This window comes from Oncorhynchus nerka, linkage group LG25 (genome assembly GCF_034236695.1).
Source record: "Oncorhynchus nerka isolate Pitt River linkage group LG25, Oner_Uvic_2.0, whole genome shotgun sequence".
Taxonomy (NCBI): Eukaryota; Metazoa; Chordata; class Actinopteri; order Salmoniformes; family Salmonidae; genus Oncorhynchus; species Oncorhynchus nerka.
In genome coordinates, this window is record NC_088420.1 from 46,162,111 (window position 1) to 46,183,488 (window position 21,378).

Genomic DNA, 21,378 nt, shown 5'->3' on the forward strand with positions numbered 1-21,378 from the left:
CCTCTCAAGGCCCAACAGCACATGGTAGCTGAGAGGAACGGAGGCCACCGGCGCCAGCAGGCTTACATCACCCCAACCATCGCAGCCCAGGCCCCCTACTCCTTCCAGCACCACAACAGCCCCTCTCACACTGCCAACGTGCACACCCACCTGGCTGCCACCCACCTGTCTGCCACCCACCTGGCTGCCACCCACCTGCCCGGCCAGCCTCACCTCTACACCTACACCGCCGCGCCCGTCGCCCTGGGCTCCACAGGCACCGTGGCCCACCTGGTGGCAACTCAGGGCTCGGCCCGCCACACGGTCCAACACGCCACATACCACACACCGGGCATCGTCCACCAGGTGCCTGTCAGCATGGGGCACGGTGTGCTGCCCTCGCCCACCCTCCACCACAGCCAGTACCAGGCCCAGTTTACCCACCAGACGTACATCAGCGCCTCGCCTGCCTCCACTGTCTACACTGGATACCCACTGAGCCCCACCAAGGTGAACCAGTACCCTTACCTCTAGAGCCAAGCCAACACACTGGAGACCCAGAACCCCCCCCCCAACCCCAACCCCAGCACTACTGATGCTGCTCACCCCATGTCCTCCCTCCCTATCCCTACTCCATGGACAGAGAGATAGAGAGACATGCATTCTTTATGAAACTGTCACGTTTAACTTGAAGATATAACGACAGAGAGGAAAAGGGAAATACACAGCCCCTCTAAGGGTAAGGAGGTGTGCATTTTTTTCTCCAAAAGGGCCAGTTTTGCTTTGTTTTCTCTCTTGGTTTTATTTTATTTTTCTCATTCTTTTACAGCAAGGTCTTCGTGACAGGCGTTTGAGAGAGATGGAGGGTTTCTGTTCTTCTAACACGGCTTTTTGTTTTGTCTTCTCCTCTTGAATTGGGGGTCCCTCTCTGGATGTTGGAATTCCCACTGTGAGAATTCCCATGAGGATTTGGGAATGAAGGTGAAATACGGAAACCTGCTGCTCTTCAAAGAATTAAAAAAAATAACGATGGCCTTGAACTGTCTTAAACATTTCCAAATCATTCAAGGTGTGGGAGAGAGAACGAAGCACCCTCCTTCTCCAACAGACAACCGGAGTCAGGAATCTTCTGGAAATATAACCAACGAAAGACAAAAAAAACATTAAATGTATTTATAGCTATTTTCCCTTCGATTTTTCGTTCTCACCTTTTTGAGGAGACTTATGTTATAGGTATAGGAGTCTTAGCCGGGCCCTGTTTTTAGAATGTAGCAGTCTGCACCCAGATTCTTTTATCAAGAGCTTTTTCTGATACCAATAGAATTGATTTGTTTCTCTTTTTTCCAATGTGATTGCACAAAGTGGTTATAATAACATAGGCATGTACAACGTGATTATCTGTGTGTGCGTGTGCTACTGTCAGCCATGTGTGTGTAGTCCACCTCCTCTTGCACCTTTGTGCTATAATTCTCTGAATCCTCCGCAGTCTTAGGTTTGACCATTGTTCCCTTGTAGTGCCTTACAGATATAACGACACAGTTTATGTCGCTGGAACCTTGAGAACCAACAGACTAGCTGGAACTGGTTCCTTGGTTTGACATGTTATTGTCGGGGCAGTTTTTGATTTCTCTTCCAGGTGTAGGCTTAGCCCCTAGCTCTGTTTCCTATCCTTATGACAGTATACTACAGAGGTCAGAGTTCATATTTGCCTGACCTTTGGCTTTTTTGTTAAGTGTGCATGAGTTTAACTTGCTTAGGGTACTGAACCAAAGTTGTTAGATCAATCCTCGTCACGTTGTGTGCTGGGTATTAATGTTAATATGTGTACAGTACTAGCCTTTCTCACCGTGATATCCATACATACGATGGCTTAGGTTTGAGATGTCTTACTTTGTTTTTACATCACACGAGGAATTGGTTCAGAGGAATGATAGAACAGAGAAGTATTAGAACAAGGATCCATTTTGGGGCAATGGAAAATGCAGAAATACAAGAATGTGACTGTCAAAAACATGTATGTGATGAGTTCAACATAGGGCGAGGGTGACAGAGTCCAGAGTTCGACAACAAAATAGCAAAGGCCCGATGGGAAGTTGTGGTTGCTATGGCTGAGATCCCGAGAAGGCCAGTGAGAGAGAGTCTGGTTGGTTGCATTGGGGAAGCAGAGTATTGAGGGCTGGTGAGAGGGGTTGCTGGGTAGGAGTCAGGCCTGGACTCAAATAATATTTCAAATCTTACAAATACTTTGAACATTTGTTTTAGCCTGCCTGGATTGCCAGATGGGCTATGTTTGCAGTTTAGCAAGTATTACTTCCATTGCGCCAGGCAAACTCAGGCAAGCCCAGCTAAAGTGTTTGAAATGATTTCTAATAGTATTTAAACCCAGATCTGAGTAAGTGAGGGGCTACTAGAAAGATTTGGGTTGGGATGGGTAGGAACTGAGGATGGCAGAGTGGTAGTGTTGCATTCCTCATGTTAATTGGACTAAAAGAATTAGCATGTTGGCACTGAGCAGGTTGGTAGGAACAGTGGGTAGGAGTTACATTGGCTACATGGATGCACACCTAACTCTGATACAAGTTGTTGTGTTGTTGTTGTCTTGCAAAGATAAATGGAAGTGATTTAGTCTTTTCTGCTCTGAGGGTTGTGTTGCACCTCTCAGCAGAGAGCGAGAGACTGGAACGGAACAGAAATGCTACAGTGTACACCTGGAAGGTCTTCCTATGAAATGGGCTTCATTTGTTAACACTATCTCTGTTTTGTCTTTGGAATGTGTTCACAGACACCTCACCACCAGAAAGGGATACCAGATATGTAGTAAGAGAACTGATTGGCCTATTGCTTCTATGTGTTTGCTACTCAATTTAACATCCGTTTCATTTGTCTTAGCCAATGATATATGAATAATCTCTCTGTTATATGTTATACTGTCCTCATTAAGTGGGCACATCAGAACTGCTTGTGGTTTTAGGAAGAGCCTTCCCCTTATCCCTTCATATCATGCCATAGTACTTGCATTTGAAGTGATTGTTTTATTTTTACGTTACTATTGAACTTTTCAAATGGCTGTAGGTACAGTATATATTGTGTTATTTTACAGATAGTTGCAATCAAGTGTTTTGATGATTTGTTATTAGGCTCATTTCTATTTTGATTTGTAACTGGGAGTTGCTGTACGTTGATGTTAAGTATTCCTAGGAGGGTGTGTATACCTGTGTAACGTGTTCAGGCACCGTTGACAATAATAAGGTTGTGAAGTTGATGATGATCCATTGGGGCCCTTATAGGTACTGTAGGTCATTTAGGCTTGAGTGGGTCAGACCCAGGTTTGCTCCTCAAACCAAACCTAAAACAACAGCATCTTGGTACTTCACCAATATGCCACCGCGCTCCCTCCAACCGGCTCCACCATGCAAGCCTTGGGTTCCTGGCAGTCAAAGATGTGGTGTAGAGATACCGTGCCGTAGGTATACATTGCTGGTTGCATCATTTTCTTTCTGTTCTGTGTTGTACCTTCGTTTGTACGTTTTTGTTCCTTTCCATAAGGCCTGTGGGCCTAAGCACACACATAAGAGAGATGCTTTTCCACGCGAGAGTTTGGCGCCTCCATAAAGGGGTAGACTACTGAAACATTCCACTGCAGAGAGAAGCCGGCATCCATACTGCACACCCAACAGCCCCTATAGCTCTCTGCTCACTTGTCATTTGGGGACGTTTCTTTTTTTCCCACCAAAGAAATTCGACACGTTGATGATGTACAGTACAAACACAAACAATCCCCAATGTGGTCTGGCAATAGTGTCTGCATTAAAGGTACATGTTTAGACCAGAAGTTATTGCCAGACCACAGGGGATTGTTTGTGTTTGTACTGTACAATCAACATGTTGAATTTCTTTGGTGGGAAAAACAAAAGTCCACAAATGACAAGTGAGATGTGCTCACATATAGTACTGTAGAAATACATACAGTATGTGCACAACACACACATATGAGTGATTAGAGTTGCCACAATATCTGCTTATGGTTGAGCTATTTTGAAGGAGTTTACTGTCAATTGCAGTCCACCATTCTCAAACATCTATGATTTGAACCATGTATTATTTGATATCTGTCACTTGTTTCCCCCTAAATGTAAAAATGGAATTCTTCGAATTGTTTTATATAAGTGTTTTTTTTACGTTGTTAAAGTTGTATTTTAGCTTTATTAATGTTGTAAGCAAATGATTTTTTTGTAAACAAAAACATGTTATAAGTTAGTGTGCCATGGAATGACCTATAGAGTGAAATAAATAAAAACATATATATCAATAATACCTTTAAAATAATGGTCACGAGCACAACATGAATGTAATATGTGACCTGCTTCATCGGAAATGCTTTAAATATTTCTGCTTGAGTGACCATTAGTTAAAGTAAAGATTTGATTTCTACATTATTTGTTGCCATGCAAGATGCAATAAGTCTGTGATTCCAGCAAAAACAACTTGAATCAGCATAAATTAATTTGAAAAAGTCAACATTGTTATTCCGATATGGGGTTTTCAAATATGATATATTCGATTTCATTCTATTTTCTTTCTCCATGTATAATCTAAATTTAGCAAATTACGAGAAGCCCTTTGAATCTTACGCTCAATTTTCTTTCAACGTACTTGCTATATTTTGAATGAGAACATGTATTTGAATGTGTAAAATATGTTAGTATCGTACTACTTTGTTTAACATGCGTTATATGTTTTTATTAAGGAAAATATTAATCAGAAATGTGAGCATCAACATAGATCCAGTGACCTTACAATTACCAAAATGTGCTTCTTTAGAGTGTCAAGAAATTCTTGTGGTAATGAAGTTGCTTTACTTTGAAACATTGTCTCTCCCCTGCTACTGTAGCCATTTCAATGTTAGAATACTGCCTTCCAAATAACTGAACGATATCATCAGAGCTTTAAGATGTGGTTTCAATGAAAGAGAGCTGTGTAAAGCGGCCTCTTTGTGAAGCCTGGTATTTTTACAGCTTTGTTCTTGAAATACTCTCGCTACACAAGAAGCGCTCAGCTTCCAACTTTTCCCACAGTGTGTTTGCGAGTACTCTTCCTGGAGTTTTGTTTGAAGTTATTGAGAAACATTCCTGAAGGCATGGCACACATTTCCAGTTAGTCCTCTCAGGCCAAACCCATCTGAAGTGACTGGAATCATTTTAACACCTTACTAGACAAGAATAATAATCTTACACCCACTACACTCCTTTGAAACGTTTTGCAATCACTTCATTGGAGCTTTGCATAGCACATTCTCCCAAAGAAGCAGGGAGGTGGGAGAAGTACTTATTTTAGGATGATTTAGGTTATATACATGATAGAAACTCCATAAACCAGTAAAAACACATTCTTAAAGCCCTTCTGTATGAGACTTTGTCTGTGTGTGTTTGTGTGTTTGTCAAGGGAATCACCTCCTTCTTTGTTCTTTTCTTTGGTGATTCAGGCTGAATTGGTTAAGGGTTTGATGCTGTCTGTAATGGAATAGATCAAGTGTTATCATTTGGCCAGTTTTTGTACACATGTACTTGAGAACCAAAATGTATTTTATGATTTTTTTTCTTTCTCAACTCTTGCTAAAGACATGTTAGAGGTCTCTTTTTTGATTATGGACTAACAGTTTGAAACAATTTGGTTTAGAACGTTTATTCTTTAGCTAGTTCTTTCCAGCTCAAATTGTAAATAAGCATTGTAGTAAAGTCCTTCAGAGGATGGGTTCTTGCCTAATGAATTCCCATAGATAAAGCCCAACACAAACCTTATTTCTCCACAGTTGACAGCGGTACAAGAGATGAGACGTAGCAGTAAAGCGCTGTAACTGTCATACTGTAGCCATTTTTCAGTCATCTTGATCAGGATTTCGATTTTGTACTTGCACAACAGCATTCACAATGAAATGGGTAAAAATCGACATTTTTCTACAAAGTCTCAAGACCTAAAAAGCATCAAACCCTGACCCCGTTGTGTGTCCATTGCTATATGGTTTGTTAATGATGTTCAAATCTCATAAGTTGTCGTTCAGGCTATTGTGTGCTGCAGTATTTCCTAGTATACTTCTTTGTTAATTGTCTCTCATTTACGTTTATCAGGGATTTTTTGAGAAGTTGTTGACTCCTTGTTTCAATCTGTTCATGTATCGTTCTATCTACCCTGTTCTTTAGACTAATATTACTGAGTATGTTATGAGAATGGATATTTTACTGGCTTTATAGAATGTTTAAATATAATAATGAGAATAAGAAGAATGATTCATTAAACTCCTAACAAGTTGAGTAATTGGCTATTAAGCGCTTGTGTTACCATTTAAGATGTTGTGTGCTTCTCTTAATCATTTTCGTTGTAGAAAAATTGAGTGAATTTATAATAGGCTTCGAAAAACTAATGATAGCATTGTACATTTACAGGAGGATTTTAACCGACAACTTTGTCATAGAAAAAAAAAGTGATTTAAATTGTCCTCTTTACTAACTGTAGGGTGAAAAGGGGCTGGCGTTGTGGTGAACTATGTTCTAGCTTGTTATTCACTGTCACTTTTGATCATTTCTTCGGTCTCCGAGGTGAATCGAGTTATTCATGAGAATTTGTATGCTCACATATGCATATTGTATATGTGTAGAAATGTAATCACACTTTGTCTTGGATTTACATTAAACTGTTAAGTCACGGCACCAGTCTCCTGTGTCATAGCAGTATCATTCTTTTTTAATCTGGTGTGTGTGTGTGTGTGTGTGAGGGGGGGGGGGGTTGTGATAAAATGTAATGCAATAGCAGATAGAAATACAGTTTATCAACGTGGCAAACTGATGGATGGTTTTGACAGACAAAAGGATGTGCACCTGAAGAAACCCGAAAGACACCGCACTGAAGGTGAAGTCCAGTTAGTTGATGGTTGATGTTTCACTGCAATTGGAGTCAAATACATGAATGAATCACTCATTTCATCTGTTGATCTGTTTTATGCCAAATTACTCTTGTATTTTTTGTTGTGGGTACAATCAACTTTACCCTATAAACTCTATAACCCTAGAAAATATTTAACTAGCTCTGTAGATTGATTCAGTATCAGAGGTACAGTCAACCAGACAGCTCAGTTGCAAATCAACCCTTGATGTAAATGTTCTACTGAACATTTTATGCCACTAGATGGCAACGATTAACCATATTTTATTGTTGTGCTACTTCATTATGGTCAAATCAGTTTTTTCCTCTATTTGCATATTTAACTCAAAGTGTTTAATAGTCTTGTCTATATTTGTTGACATGCGCTGTTTCTTATAAAATCACAATATCCCAGCCTATAAGTGGCCTGTCTATTGATTTTGCTAACAAATATTCGAGGTAGGGAAAATAATGTATTGTATACATTTACATTTGAGCAATTTAGCAGACGCCCTTACCTTCCCTGACAATGCTTTAAGGAAAATAAAAGGTCAACATTTTCTGTATGATGTAGTTCAGAATTGAATCCTTCAGTCTGTCTGTCTACCCATTTCATTTGATCCCATGCAGATCGCTCAAGGGCTTGGGTGCGTCGCGACGTTGCCGTGAAACCACAGACGCCGACAGAGATGGACAACCCAACAGGACCACTGAATTGGACAACCGAATGGCCTATTTGAAGGACTGCCCCTGCAGCCAATGGCCGTGGGACCTGACAAAATAGACATCGAATATGGGTTCAGGGGGAGGAGTTATTGCAATCCTCATGACGAGTGGTCACTGTGAGAGCTAGAGATGTCTAAAGAAAACGGGAAGGGAAATGATATTTTTCCTTGATCTTTAACTAACTTGCTAGCTATTTCAAGTGGTATTTAGATAGCTAATCCGGTTTCATATTATTGTTTTTATGGGTATGAAAACGTCCAGACAAAGAGAAACAGAACGTGAAGCTCCGTTTTGGTAAGAGGATGTGTGCTCTGCTATGTCAGTGATTGGGACGTAGTAAATGCATGGGATAGATGGGCACAGGATTCCGGTTATCTATTTTAACACCGAGCCCTACCAAGCTAGCTAGCTAAACTGTTTAAAACATGTCCATTGTTTGTTTCAGTTGTTGAATATTGACTCACGATTGTTAATGAGAAAAACTAAGTATAACTTGTTTTATTTAATCATAAGATATTTCAAGTGGTATTTAGGAAACGGTTCGGGATAGGACGGAGGATAAGGAGACAACCTCATGACGAGACAGCCAGGCAGCAGGCTAGCTAGCTAACGGTAGTAGTGAACGAGAATAATATCCCATTGAGACCCGTTAGGCATAGCCGAGGGAAGTAGTTTGTGGGTGGGGGTGCAGCGATTTTTGACTGGGAGAGCAGGAGGGGAAAAATCATGTAGTCTATATCAGTCTGCTAATACAGGACTAGTAAAGGCCCAGTGCACTACTTTTGTGACATTTTTCTTAATGGTAATGGAAAGTCAACAGGTACCCTAGATGACCAGCCTATGTACACAAAAGTACATTGACATTAAGTGGTTTGTAAGAATGGTGAATTAATACTGCACAAAAAAAAAAGTGGTTTTCCATGTTATTTGGTCAAGAAAAATATTTAATTCGATGTGGATGTTTTGTGTCTTTGCCCATAAATTTGCACATTTTGATGGACAGGGTTTTGTTCTTTCTGGATTCCATTAGAATGACAATAGCAGAGAAAGGGACAAGGGCAACAACTCTTACAATTCCAGCTGTTGAATCCAAGCAACTGAAATAGTAAATAAGAAGAATATTAGTATTTACTAGTGCTGCCAGTCAGACACACATATTCACAATTGTTATGTTACATTGTAACTGGTTTTGGCACGTGCAGGTAAATTCCCCCGCACTTTGCAATTTACTGTAGCTAATCCCTATTTTGCATTTACATCACCTTTGCCAAGTGCCTGGCCTGTTATTGCAGATGAGTCTTCTTAATAAGTTGCAAGTGCAAGTCCCCAATATAAAAACTGAACCCAGGAGAGAACAAAGGACATAACCAGGCAGCTGAACCCCCCCCCCCCCAGCCAGGGTTGACCTAACTAGCATGCCTGCGTCCAGCCTAGCACACCGTCAGGTCAGGGTCATTAAGATTGAGTGATTTTTAGATAAAGCCTAATGTGTGTTGTCTTTCTGTATTGTGTGTGTTCATATTTTTTGGCCTGCATATTTATTGCCTATATTCTTTGCTTTGTTATGTCCTCAGATTGGTAGACGGACGGACTTATGTCTATGCTCACATAACGTATTGCATTTCTCTGACATAGTCGTTTCTTTTTGCACACAGCTTAATCACCCTTCTGTTACCAAAAGCAGATCATATGGAAGAAGGGGCACGTTGAGGGAGCTCACACAAGCAAGACCTGCATTCTCAAGTTTGCGGTATATACTGGGATGATTATTCTCTTCATAAGTGGATAAAATGCCCTGACTTCCATGCAATGGAGGGTTTAAGCTTCTCTATGGGTTCAGTGGTGATTCCCAAGACCTTGCTGCGCATTAAAGGCTTTGGTGCAGCGGTCCTGGGGCTGATCGTGTTGGTTACGATGATCACAGCAGCTTCACCTGCAGCAGGTAAGCAGGCACACCTCTCACAGACAGCATTTACCACCAATTTGTACTGCGTTGATGTCATGTAACAAACCTATACAGTCATGATGTAACAACCATGGACCAATAAGACATTTCAATGGGTTTTGAAGGTCATATGAGGATGGCAAGTCAATCTTAACTATAGGGAGCCATCTACTGTGTGTTATTACACACATAGCATGTTACTTCCCATTAGTATGCAAAGTTGTATTAATGTTTGATAACTTCACATAGTATGGGCAAGTAGCCTATGCCTGGTAACAGACAGATGGCAAATCAACAGGCGGGAAATGCTATGGAATACTAAGTGAAAATGTCAGTGTATTAACCCTTAGTTGAATAACCTTTAATTGTATTTGCCATATTGACAATAGCCTATTCACAGTTGGTTAAATATCACATTACAATGTATTCGGAAATTATTCAGACCCCTTGACTTTTTCAAAATTTTGTTACGTTACAGCCTTATTCTAAAATGTATTAAATCCTTTTTCCCCTTATCAATCTACACACAATACCAAAGCAAAAATGACAAAGCAAAAAATAGGTTTTTAGAAATATTTGCAAATTTATTACAAATAAACACGGACCCTTTACTCAATACTTTGTAGAGGGACCTTTGGCAGCGATTACAGCCTCGTGTCTTCTTGGGTATGGCGCTACAAGCTTGGCACACCTGTATTCTTCTCTACAGGTCCTCTCAAGCTCTGTGAGGTTGATTGGGGAGCGTCGCTACACAGCTCTTTTCAGGTCCCTCCAGAGATGTTCGATTGGGTTCAAGTCTGGGATCTCGCTGGTTCACTCGAGAACATTGAGAGACTTGTCCAGAAGCCACTGCGTTGTCTTGGCTGTGTGCTTAGGGTCATTGTCCTGTTGGAAGATGAACCTTTGTCCCAGTCTGAGCACTCTGGAGCAAGTTTTCATCAAAGATCTCTCGGTACTTTGCGCCGTTCATCTTTCCCTTGATCCTGACTAGTCTCACAGTTGCTGCCGCTGGAAAACATCCCCACAGCATGATGCTGCCACCACCATGCTTCACCGTAGGGATGGTGCCAGGTTTCCTCCAGATGTGAAGCTTGGCATTCAGGCCAAAGAGTTCAATTTTGGTTTCATCAGACCAGAGAATCTTGTTTCTCATGGTCTGAGAGTCTTTTAAGTATCGTTTGGCAAACTCCAAGCGGGCTGTCGTGCCTTTTACTGAGGAATGGCTTCCGTCTGGCCACTCTACCATAAAGGCCTGATTGGTGGAGTGCTGCAGAGATGATTGTCCTTCTGGAAGGTTCTCCCATCTCTACAGAGGAACTCTGGTGCTCTGTCAGAGTGACCATCAGGTTCTTGGTCACCTCCCCGACCAAGGCCCTTCTTCCCCAATTGCTCAGTTTGTCTAGGCAGCCAGCTCTAGGAAGAGTCTTGGTAGTTCCAAACTTCTTCCATTTAAGAATGATGGCGGCCACTGTGTTTTTGGGGACTTTCAATGCTGCATAATTGTTTCAGTACCCTTCCGCAGATCTGTGCCTCGGCACAATCCTGTCTCAGAGCTCTACGGACAATTCCTTCAACCTCATTGTTTGGTTTTTGTTATGACATGCTCTGTCAACTGTGGGACCATATATAGACAGGTATGTGTCTTTCCAAATCATGTCCAATCAATGTAATTTACCACAGGTGGACTCCAATCAAGTTGTAGAAACATCAAGGATGATCAATGGAAACAGGATGCACCTGAGCTCATACTTGTATAAATAGGAATTATATATATGTTATATAATTGTCATGGGCTACACACAGTAGATTCATGAGGGAAAAAAATAATTTCATCCATTTTAGAATAAGGCTGTAACGTAACAAAATGTGGAAAAAGTAAATGGGTCTGAATACTTTCTGAAAGCACTGAAACAGAAAAGCAATTGTGAACATGGGGACATTGTTCTGATTGTGCTGAGTAACAAGAGGAGTAGGACACGGCCACTTCTGTTTGGAGTCACATTATGGTCTGAATCAGGCAGTTGCATTCTTAAGTGGGTGTCACACACAAGAGTCATTCAGAGATAGATAGTGCACACTCATATTTTAATGGCGCTATTGTCAATGCCTAACAAAAAGAGTGACAGGCATTTTACTGGCCTGTTTGGCTTGACTCACTCTTCTATATTGCCCCTTTTTCATAATTTATCTATATGTAGTCTAATACAATATTATCACTATTTGTAATTACAGTATTACTATACAGGTATGAGAACATTGAATGATGTCCTTGGCAAAGTAGCCTATTGCCTGATCTTAAAGCTGCAATATGTAACTTTTTGGGCGGCCCAACCAAATGCACATAAAAATGTGTGTTATAGATCTGTCATTCTCATTGAAAGCAAGTCTAAGAAGGGGTAGATATGTTCTATGTACGCCATTTCTATGCTTCTCGTTCCTAAGTTACATTTTTGTGTCTTTTACTTTCGATTTTGTACACCAGCTGAAAAATAAGCAAACTTTTAGAATTCTAGCAACCAGGAAATGGCGGAGACATTTCTTCATAGTGCATCCTTAAACCTGAATTGGTGCAAACAGAAATTGGGCCATGGGGAATTATATGTCTGTCGGCTGAAGGTGCACATTGAAATGCCTGTCTTTGTGTTTATCTAATGGACCTAGGCAAGTAGCTGTTATTCTTGGCTAATTCTGTCAGATGTAAATATAACAGAATTCCTAGCATTTTCTTTGAAATGAAGAATAATGCATCCCTAATGTGAAAGACAGGGAGTAGGTCTAAGCTATTGGCTCGTAACTGAGCTTTAAAGGCTTACGCTCAGGACTTTTTTCTATTTGTTCTATTGAAAGTGTCAGTCCATAAATCAGGAAAATCTATAGCACTCAAATGAAGTCCAGCCAACTCCTCCTGAAAGATTTCTCATATTTTAATCTGCACTTCGGTTAACTGGATTTATGCACAATGTACTGTAGTCTACGGCATATCACGCTAGCTTTTACTCAGGTGACTAATGGCAGGCTTGCCTTTTTGTATGAGTGGCAGTTTTTGTAACCACTCATAGGGAATTAGACGAATATGAAATCGACTAGAGGGTGTTGCTATTCCCCACCACTGTACCCAATACCCACACAGGATTTTACAGCCCTGTGTGCTATTAGTTTAGCTGCTATAGTTTTGAAGAAGACACTCAAGACAATATGCTACGTAGCCTAGATGTGAATGGGTAAGTTTTATTTTTTATTTGACCTTTATTTAACTAGGCAAGTCAGTTAAGAACAAATTCTTATTTTCAATGACGGCCTAGGAACAGTGGGTTTGTACCTTGTCAGCTCGGGGATTTGAACTTGCAACCTTACTAGTCCAACGCTCTAACCACTAGGCTACCCTAAGCTTATCCTTATCTGCACCTTGTTGTGGCTTGTTGGATGTTGATTGCTAGGTTATTAACACTAATGTATTACATCTTATGCTCTGATGGTAATGATGCCTACAGTTGTTTATTGCTTAGGCTGCCTTCTCTTTGTGTACACTCTTAGAAAAAAAGGGTCTATCTAGAACCTATAAGGGTTCTTCGGCTGTCCCCATAGGAGAACCCTTTTTGGTTCCAGGTAGAACCCTTTTGGTTCTAATAGAACCTTTTTGGGTTCCATGTAGAACCCTTTCCACATAGGGTTCAATGTGGAACCAAAAAGGGTTCCACCCGGAACCAAAAAAGGTTATCCTATGGGGACAGCCGAGGGAACCCTTTTTTCTAAGAGTGTAGGCTAGACTAGGGCTGTGGCGCTCACAAAATTTTGTCATCTGGTGATTGTCAAGCAAATAACTGTTGGTCTCATTGTAATTGATCATTAATTAACAAACACATTTAGCATATCCTGGCTTCTACATACAGCCTACAAGCCACTGATGCAGACCTTTGGAACATCTACATTTTTAAAAGTCTAATAAATCTATGTAATATAGCCTACACCTTCACAATAAATCCATTATTTATTTTAGACAGGTCTAAAGAAACATGATATGAAGAGAATGTAGTCTATTTCAGGAGAACATCCTCTGAGTTGTCCTTATGTTAGGTCCTGATCTGGCTATACCATATGGCTGTGGGCTACACTAGTTCATTTAGCAGACAAGATTTGCTTAGAATTCTGTTGCATTATTTTATATGATTTTATAGTACGAAGATAACAATTGAACACAGCTGAATAAAATAGGAAGGATATTTTCTCCAAACGATTTGAGGGAGTGTACACATGCAGCTTTTCTGTGTTGAGCGGTCGATTAACAAATAAATAGGTTCTCCTATATGCTTCATTTAGAGTTATTAATGTAACTTTAGTCATTGTACCAATATTGGGCTATATGCTTATATTTTTTAATACATTGTAAGGCTGCATTTTGCGACTCTAATGATGCTTTGAAAAAAGTTGCTTGAAAGGCATGAGCTCTGCTTTGTTTTGTTGCGCAGGCTGTACACACTACATCAGTCTCTCATTCACAATTTGACAAGCACTTGATAATGCCTCTAATCTCCTGGTGGCATCCCCTTTTTATGGCCATAATGCACCCTAAAATACATGTATTTTGCAGCCAGTGACCATTGTGCCCTTGTGCTGCGTTGTGCCCTTGTCCCTGAGTGCTGCGTGCTCCGAAGCACCTCTCAGGGACGCAACTGCATGGTGCATATTGAAGATATTGGAAGAACTGTCCACATTTACTTTTCGTCAGCCAACTAGATGAGTAGGCCTAACAAACAGCAAAAGCACTAGCCTATGTCAATCTACTACCCCCCATAGTACAAAAGTTGACCTATTCTATAGTCTGGGACAGTTGTGGGATGCGATAGATCCCAAAATAATACAACCACCAGCATAAAAACAACTTTTTTACGCAATGTGGCTGACACAACAGATGAGAACGTTTATCTTAAAATGTCTTCATATTATAAGTGCACACGCAGCAGTAGGCTATAAGCGTGAATGTTCCATTAGTAGAAAACACCATTATCAAAAGTGACCACAAATGTGATTATGCATGTAATGCTTTTTATGGTGAAAATGATCTTCCCCAAACTTGAAACTCTCTCTGCTTATGTATGTATAGCAGTTAGGCTCTACACCCCTTGTAAAGTGGATTAATGTGCTTAATTTGAAGAAGTTATGTGGCCACTTTAGTTGTGATACAAACCTTATCAAAACATATAGGCCCATGGGCTAGGCTACATGATGTGTGTGGGACTATGTTTTTTTTTAAAGCAGGGGAAAAGGCATCTTTTCTTGCCTTACTCTGGGCATCATTCACAAGTGATAATATATCATTCACAAGTGATAGGCTAATTGTCACCCATCAGACTATTCTTGATTTAATCTTGTCTTTACATATGCTAAATAATATATGTGTGAAATTAGTTTTGATTTAGAATGGACTGTTATCATGCACCTGTCGGGAACAGGGGCAGGTGGAAAAAATGACATGTCATTAAATAGCGAATGGAGGACGCTTTTCCCAACTAGACTATACTCCTACATTTACATTTACATTTAAGTCATTTAGCAGACGCTCTTATCCAGAGCGACTTACAAATTGGTGCTTTCACCTTATGACATCCAGTGGAACAGCCACTTTACAATAGTGCATCTAGGTCTTTTAAGGGGGGGGAGGGGGAGAAGGATTACTTTATCCTATCCTAGGTATTCCTTAAAGAGGTGGGGTTTCAGGTGTCTCCGGAAGGTGGTGATTGACTCCGCTGTCCTGGCGTCGTGAGGGAGTTTGTTCCACCATTGGGGGGCCAGAGCAGCGAACAGTTTTGACTGGGCTGAGCGGGAACTGTACTTCCTCAGTGGAAGGGAGGCGAGCAGGCCAGAGGTGGATGAACGCAGTGCCCTTGTTTGGGTGTAGGGCCTGATCAGAGCCTGGAGGTAGTGAGGTGCCGTTCCCCTCACAGCTCCGTAGGCAAGCACCATGGTCTTGTAGCGGATGCGAGTTTCAACTGGAAGCCAGTGGAGAGAGCGGAGGAGCGGGGTGACGTGAGAGAACTTGGGTAGGTTGAACACCAGACGGGCTGCGGCGTTCTGGATGAGTTGTAGGGGTTTAATGGCACAGGCAGGGAGCCCAGCCAACAGCGAGTTGCAGTAATCCAGACGGGAGATGACAAGTGCCTGGATTAGGACCTGCGCCGCTTCCTGTGTGAGGCAGGGTCGTACTCTGCGGATGTTGTAGAGCATGAACCTACAGGAACGGGCCACCGCCTTGATGTTATTTGAGAACGACAGGGTGTTGTCCAGGATCACGCCAAGGTTCTTAGCGCTCTGGGACGAGGACACAATGGAGTTGTCAACCGTGATGGCGAGATCATGGAACGGGCAGTCCTTCCCGGGAGGAAGAGCAGCTCCGTCTTGCCGAGGTTCAGCTTGAGGTGATGATCCGTCATCCACACTGATATGTCTGCCAGACATGCAGAGATGCGATTCGCCACCTGGTCGTCAGAAGGGGAAAGGAGAAAATTAATTGTGTGTCGTCTGCATAGCAATGATAGGAGAGACCATGTGAGGTTATGACAGAGCCAAGTGACTTGGTGTATAGCGAGAATAGGAGAGGGCCTAGAACAGAGCCCTGGGGACACCAGTGGTGAGAGCACGTGGTGAGGAGACGGATTCTCGCCACGCCACCTGGTAGGAGCGACCTGTCAGGTAGGACGCAATCCAAGCGTGGGCCGCGCCGGAGATGCCCAACTCGGAGAGGGTGGAGAGGAGGATCTGATGGTTCACAGTATCGAAGGCAGCCGATAGGTCTAGAAGGATGAGAGCAGAGGAGAGAGAGTTAGCTTTAGCAGTGCGGAGCGCCTCCGTGATACAGAGAAGAGCAGTCTCAGTTGAATGACTAGTCTTGAAACCTGACTGATTTGGATCAAGAAGGTCATTCTGAGAGAGATAGCGGGAGAGCTGGCAAAGGACGGCACGTTCAAGAGTTTTGGAGAGAAAAGAAAGAAGGGATACTGGTCTGTAGTTGTTGACATCGGAGGGATCGAGTGTAGGTTTTTTCAGAAGGGTGCAACTCTCGCTCTCTTGAAGACGGGAGGGACGTAGCCAGCGGTCAGGGATGAGTTGATGAGCGAGGTGAGGTAAGGGAGAAGGTCACCGGAGATGGTCTGGAGAAGAGAGGAGGGGATAGGGTCAAGCGGGCAGGTTGTTGGGCGGCCGGCCGTCACAAGACGCGAGATGTCATCTGGAGAGAGAGGGGAGAAAGAGGTCAGAGCACAGGGTAGGGCAGTGTGAGCAGAACCAGCGGTGTCGTTTGACTTAGCAAACGAGGATCGGATGTCGTCGACCTTCTTTTCAAAATGGTTGACGAAGTCATCTGCAGAGAGGGAGGAGGGGGGGAGGAGGATTCAAGAGGGAGGAGAAGGTGGCAAAGAGCTTCCTAGGGTTAGAGGCAGATGCTTGGAATTTAGAGTGGTAGAAAGTGGCTTTAGCAGCAGAGAGAGAAGAGGAAAATGTAGAGAGGAGGGAGTGAAAGGATGTCAGGTCCGCAGGGAGGCGAGTTTTCCTCCATTTCCGCTCGGCTGCCCGGAGCCCTGTTCTGTGAGCTCGCAATGAGTCGTCGAGCCACGGAGCGGGAGGGGAGGACCGAGCCGGCCTGGAGGATAGGGGACATAGAGAGTCAAAGGATGCAGAAAGGGAGGAGAGGAGGGTTGAGGAGGCAGAATCAGGAGATAGGTTGGAGAAGGTTTGAGCAGAGGGAAGAGATGATAGGATGGAAGAGGAGAGAGTAGCGGGGGAGAGAGAGCGAAGGTTGGGACGGCGCGATACCATCCGAGTAGGGGCAGTGTGGGAAGTGTTGGATGAGAGCGAGAGGGAAAAGGATACAAGGTAGTGGTCGGAGACTTGGAGGGAGTTGCAATGAGGTTAGTGGAGGAACAGCATCTAGTAAAGATGAGGTCGAGCGTATTGCCTGCCTTGTGAGTAGGGGGGAAGGTGAGAGGGTGAGGTCAAAGAGGAGAGGAGTGGAAAGAAGGAGGCAGAGAGGAATGAGTCAAAGGTAGACGTGGGGAGGTTAAAGTCGCCCAGAACTGTGAGAGGTGAGCCGTCCTCAGGAAAGGAGCTTATCAAGGCATCAAGCTCATTGATGAACTCTCCGAGGGAACCTGGAGGGCGATAAATGATAAGGATGTTAAGCTTGAAAGGGCTGGTAACTGTGACAGCATGGAATTCAAAGGAGGCGATAGACAGATGGGTAAGGGGAGAAAGAGAGAATGACCACTTGGGAGAGATGAGGATCCCGGTGCCACCACCCCGCTGACCAGAAGCTCTCGGGGTGTGCGAGAGCACGTGGGCGGACGAAGAGAGAGCAGTAGGAGTAGCGGTGTTGTCTGTGGTGATCCATGTTTCCGTCAGAGCCAAGAAGTCGAGGGACTGGAGGGAGGCATAGGCTGAGATGAACTCTGCCTTGTTGGCCGCAGATCGGCAGATCGGCAGTTCCAGAGGCTACCGGAGACCTGGAACTCCACGTGGGTCGTGCGCGCTCCTGTTGTAAAGAGAAGCAATGGGCTTAATATTAGGAAGGTTGAGAAATAAATATAGTAGACCTAGAAAGCTGATGGGATCCTCCTCTTATTAAGAAAGCCATCACTCTTGTTTTCTCGCGCAATTGCATAGCCGATTACATTTGCATCGATGTCTGAGTGATTAAATGGACAATAGAGTGCTGAGTACCAGGCAGTTAGCAAGTTTGGTAGGCTACCAATGACCATCCGCAGCATCAGCGGTAGGAGAAGCCTAATTACCGGGACTTTTTATTTTAATTTTATTTTTTTAACCTTTATTTAACTAGGCAAGTCAGTTAACCTGTTGCTTCTACTCGGGACGCTTGCGTCCCAACTAGAGCTCTGGAAATGCAAATGCGCTACGCTAAATGCTAATAGTATTAGTTAAAACTCAAAAGTTCATTAAAATACACATGCAGGGTATCGAATTAAAGCTACACTCGTTGTGAATCCAGGCAACAAGTCAGATTTTTAAAATGCTTTTCGGCGAAAGCATGAGAAGCTATTATCTGATAGCATGTAACACCCCAAAAGACCCACAGGGGACGTAAACAAAATAATTAGCATTTCGGCGTTACACAAACCGCACAATAAAATAGAAAACATTCATTACCTTTCACCATCTTCTTTGTTGGCACTCCTAGATGTCCCATAAACACTATTTGGGTCTTTATTTCGATTAAATCGGTCCATATAAAGCCTAGATATCGTTATATGTAGACTGTGTGATAAACGAAAAAAACATTGTTTCAAAACGTAACGTCATTTTTAAAATTCAAAAGTCGACGATAAACTTTCACAAAACACTTCGAAATATGTTTGTAATGCAACTTTAGGTATTAGTAAACGTTAATAAGCGATAAAATTCATCAGGAGGCGATGTAAAGATCATTAGCTGTCCGTCTGGAAAAATGTCCGGCTAGAAACTCAACGAAAATATCCGGTCCTAGACCAAAGGAGATACGGTGCCCTGCATGTGTTTGACCAAGAAAAAACTCGAAGGGAAATGACAAGACTCTAGACACCGTGTGGAAGCTGTAGGTACTGCAACCTCAGTCAATTAATTGTGGTTCACCTTTATCAATGGGTTCAAGTAGCGCATGGATATATTTTCCCATTTTCAGTGATCAGTTTTTCCTGTGCTTTTCGATGTAAATGCCGTTCTGGTAAAGCCACAGCAGTGATTTAACCAGTTTTATAAACGTCTGAGTGTTTTCTATCCACACAGACTAAGCAAATGCATATACTATATTCCTGGCATGAGTAGCAGGGCGCTGAAATGTTGCGCGATTTTTAACAGAATGTTCAAAAAAGTAGAGGGTCGACTTAAGAGGTTAAGAACCAATTCTTATTTTCAATGACGGCCTAGGAACAGTGGGTTAACTGCCTGTTCAGTGGCAGAACGACAGATTTGTACCTTGTCAGCTCGGGCGTTTGAACTTGCAACCTTCCGGTTACTAGACCAACGCTCTAACCACTAGGCTACCCTGCCGCCCCCCGGTCAGGTTGAATTTGACTGCCTTCATGACTTGTGACCACAGGTGTGGCGGTAATACGGTCACCGCAACAGCCCCAGGCTAGACTAATAGCCTACATGAGTTAGGCTATAGCCTAGCAGGAACGAGGGGTTTTGAAGACGCAATGATGGAGAAGACTGCAGCTAGCACACAAGAATCAGAAGTGCGCTTTAAGAAGACTGATTTCGGTAGCTTATTTGGTTGTCATATCACTTCTCATAACTTCTGATTTCAAAGCAATGAGGTTATCCTATCCACAATGACTTGATTTGGCATCATTCATGCTAACTTGCAGTTTATTTGATATGAAAGCGATGTCATTTCAAGATCAAAATCGTAATGGATTAGTTTTCCCCCCCAGGCTTCAACAATGACAGCTCTTCTGAATTCTCTGATCCTATTTTAGGGTTGCTCTGGCGTTGTTGAATGGTTCTATTATTATACCTACTGTGCCATGAAATGTCTACAATGCATTATTGATATTCCATTTAGACCTACTCTTAGTAGCTTGTTCTTGGTCTTGCCTTGATGCTATGATGCGAATAGTCTTTTACTTTATTTAGTGGACTGTATGACAAGTATTTTTTGTTGAGTGTTTGCACAGCTTTTCCTGCTAACAAAAAGCTCATTAAGAACCACTACCCTGGAGTTGCTGGAGCTTCTCATTCGTAGTTACGTGGGTTTGTTAAAGTTGGCCCGTGGCATAACTCAGAGGGTTGGATTGGGGTCACTTACCGAAAAGAACGGAATCGTCGTTATTTTGTCCTATTTTGCTTGTGCGCTCACAATATCAGCAGCAACATCAAGACCGAACCAAGAATAGATAGGCTACTATTTTTGTAACTTGTCAGCCCTTGATCAATGTTGGGGCTCAGACGGTCTTTGCTGAGTAGACCTACCTGCCTATTTAGGAAATTAATTTAGCAGATTTGAACACAGTTCCTCTGTTTTTCACTGAATGACAAACCTTTGGCAAACCATTGTCTTCTGATGAGTGATGTGACTCCACCACACTGGATTTAGTGGATCCAGGGGCACCGCCTGCATGGTGGTGTGATTTACATAGTGTGGACAGGGGGTTTGTTTGATGCTGGTACTCCTAATAAAGAGAGGATTCAGAGACGAGGGTTGGCATGGTCCCTTAGTAAAAGCTTGACTTTTAAACCAATTTCCTGTCGTGAGGACAAAGAGAGAAAGGACCCAATCCTTCCATTTAAATGGCTGTTTACTCTGGGCTACTTTATAGATCATGTCCTGAGTTCCCCTCCTCTCCATCTATCATGTGCCATGAAAAAGGCTTTTTAAAGAGCTGTCAAAAACTAATGAAACTATGGTAATAGGATTTCATTTGGAACGCCTGAGGGAAGCCTCCCCCCCAGGAAATCAGGAATTATAAAATTGTATTCCTTTTCATTCAGCTCTAATCATGGCCACACTTCCCCAGCCATTGGCCAGTCGCAACAACTCACTTATTTTTCAACTGTTTAACTAATAGCAGTTTGAACCATTAAACACCTGTTAAACATAACTGTTCACTGGCAGACAGAGGGGTATCCTATTCCCCCTGCCTCCCATTGTAGTAGTGTTGGACTGGGATGAGAGAGAGACTGTAGTGAGAGTGTTGAGGATGGTCCGACGACAATGTTTAGCCTAAAAAAGTTATCCCGGGACACAGAGAAAGAGCTGTTGGGGAAAGGGCTAAGAATTGGATGAATCCAAGAGATTCCCAACAGCCTACTCAGTAGGGCCCATGTTC

General features: G+C 42.6%; 2 protein-coding genes across 13 annotated transcripts in view; both read left to right on the forward strand.

Annotated features, from left to right (window-relative positions):
• LOC115109578 (homeodomain-interacting protein kinase 2-like) overlaps positions 1 to 6,688 on the forward strand; it is a 103,337-nt gene extending 96,649 nt beyond the window's left edge. For all 10 annotated transcript variants that reach the window (XM_029634608.2, XM_029634612.2, XM_029634613.2 and 7 more), the window contains exon 15: positions 10 to 6,688. In XM_029634608.2, the coding sequence (XP_029490468.1) occupies positions 10 to 513 (504 nt within the window). In that variant the 3' untranslated portion in view covers positions 514 to 6,688. The remainder of the gene's footprint in view (positions 1 to 9) is intronic.
• Positions 6,689 to 7,687: 999 nt separating this feature from the next.
• si:ch211-1e14.1 (UPF0606 protein KIAA1549) overlaps positions 7,688 to 21,378 on the forward strand; it is a 97,276-nt gene continuing 83,585 nt past the window's right edge. For 2 of the 3 annotated variants that reach the window (XM_029634619.2, XM_029634620.2), the window contains exons 1-2: positions 7,688 to 7,914; positions 9,276 to 9,562. In XM_029634619.2, the coding sequence (XP_029490479.1) occupies positions 9,430 to 9,562 (133 nt within the window). In that variant the 5' untranslated portion in view covers positions 7,688 to 7,914; positions 9,276 to 9,429. The remainder of the gene's footprint in view (positions 7,915 to 9,275; positions 9,563 to 21,378) is intronic. The other variant, XM_029634621.2, reaches the window with a different exon arrangement.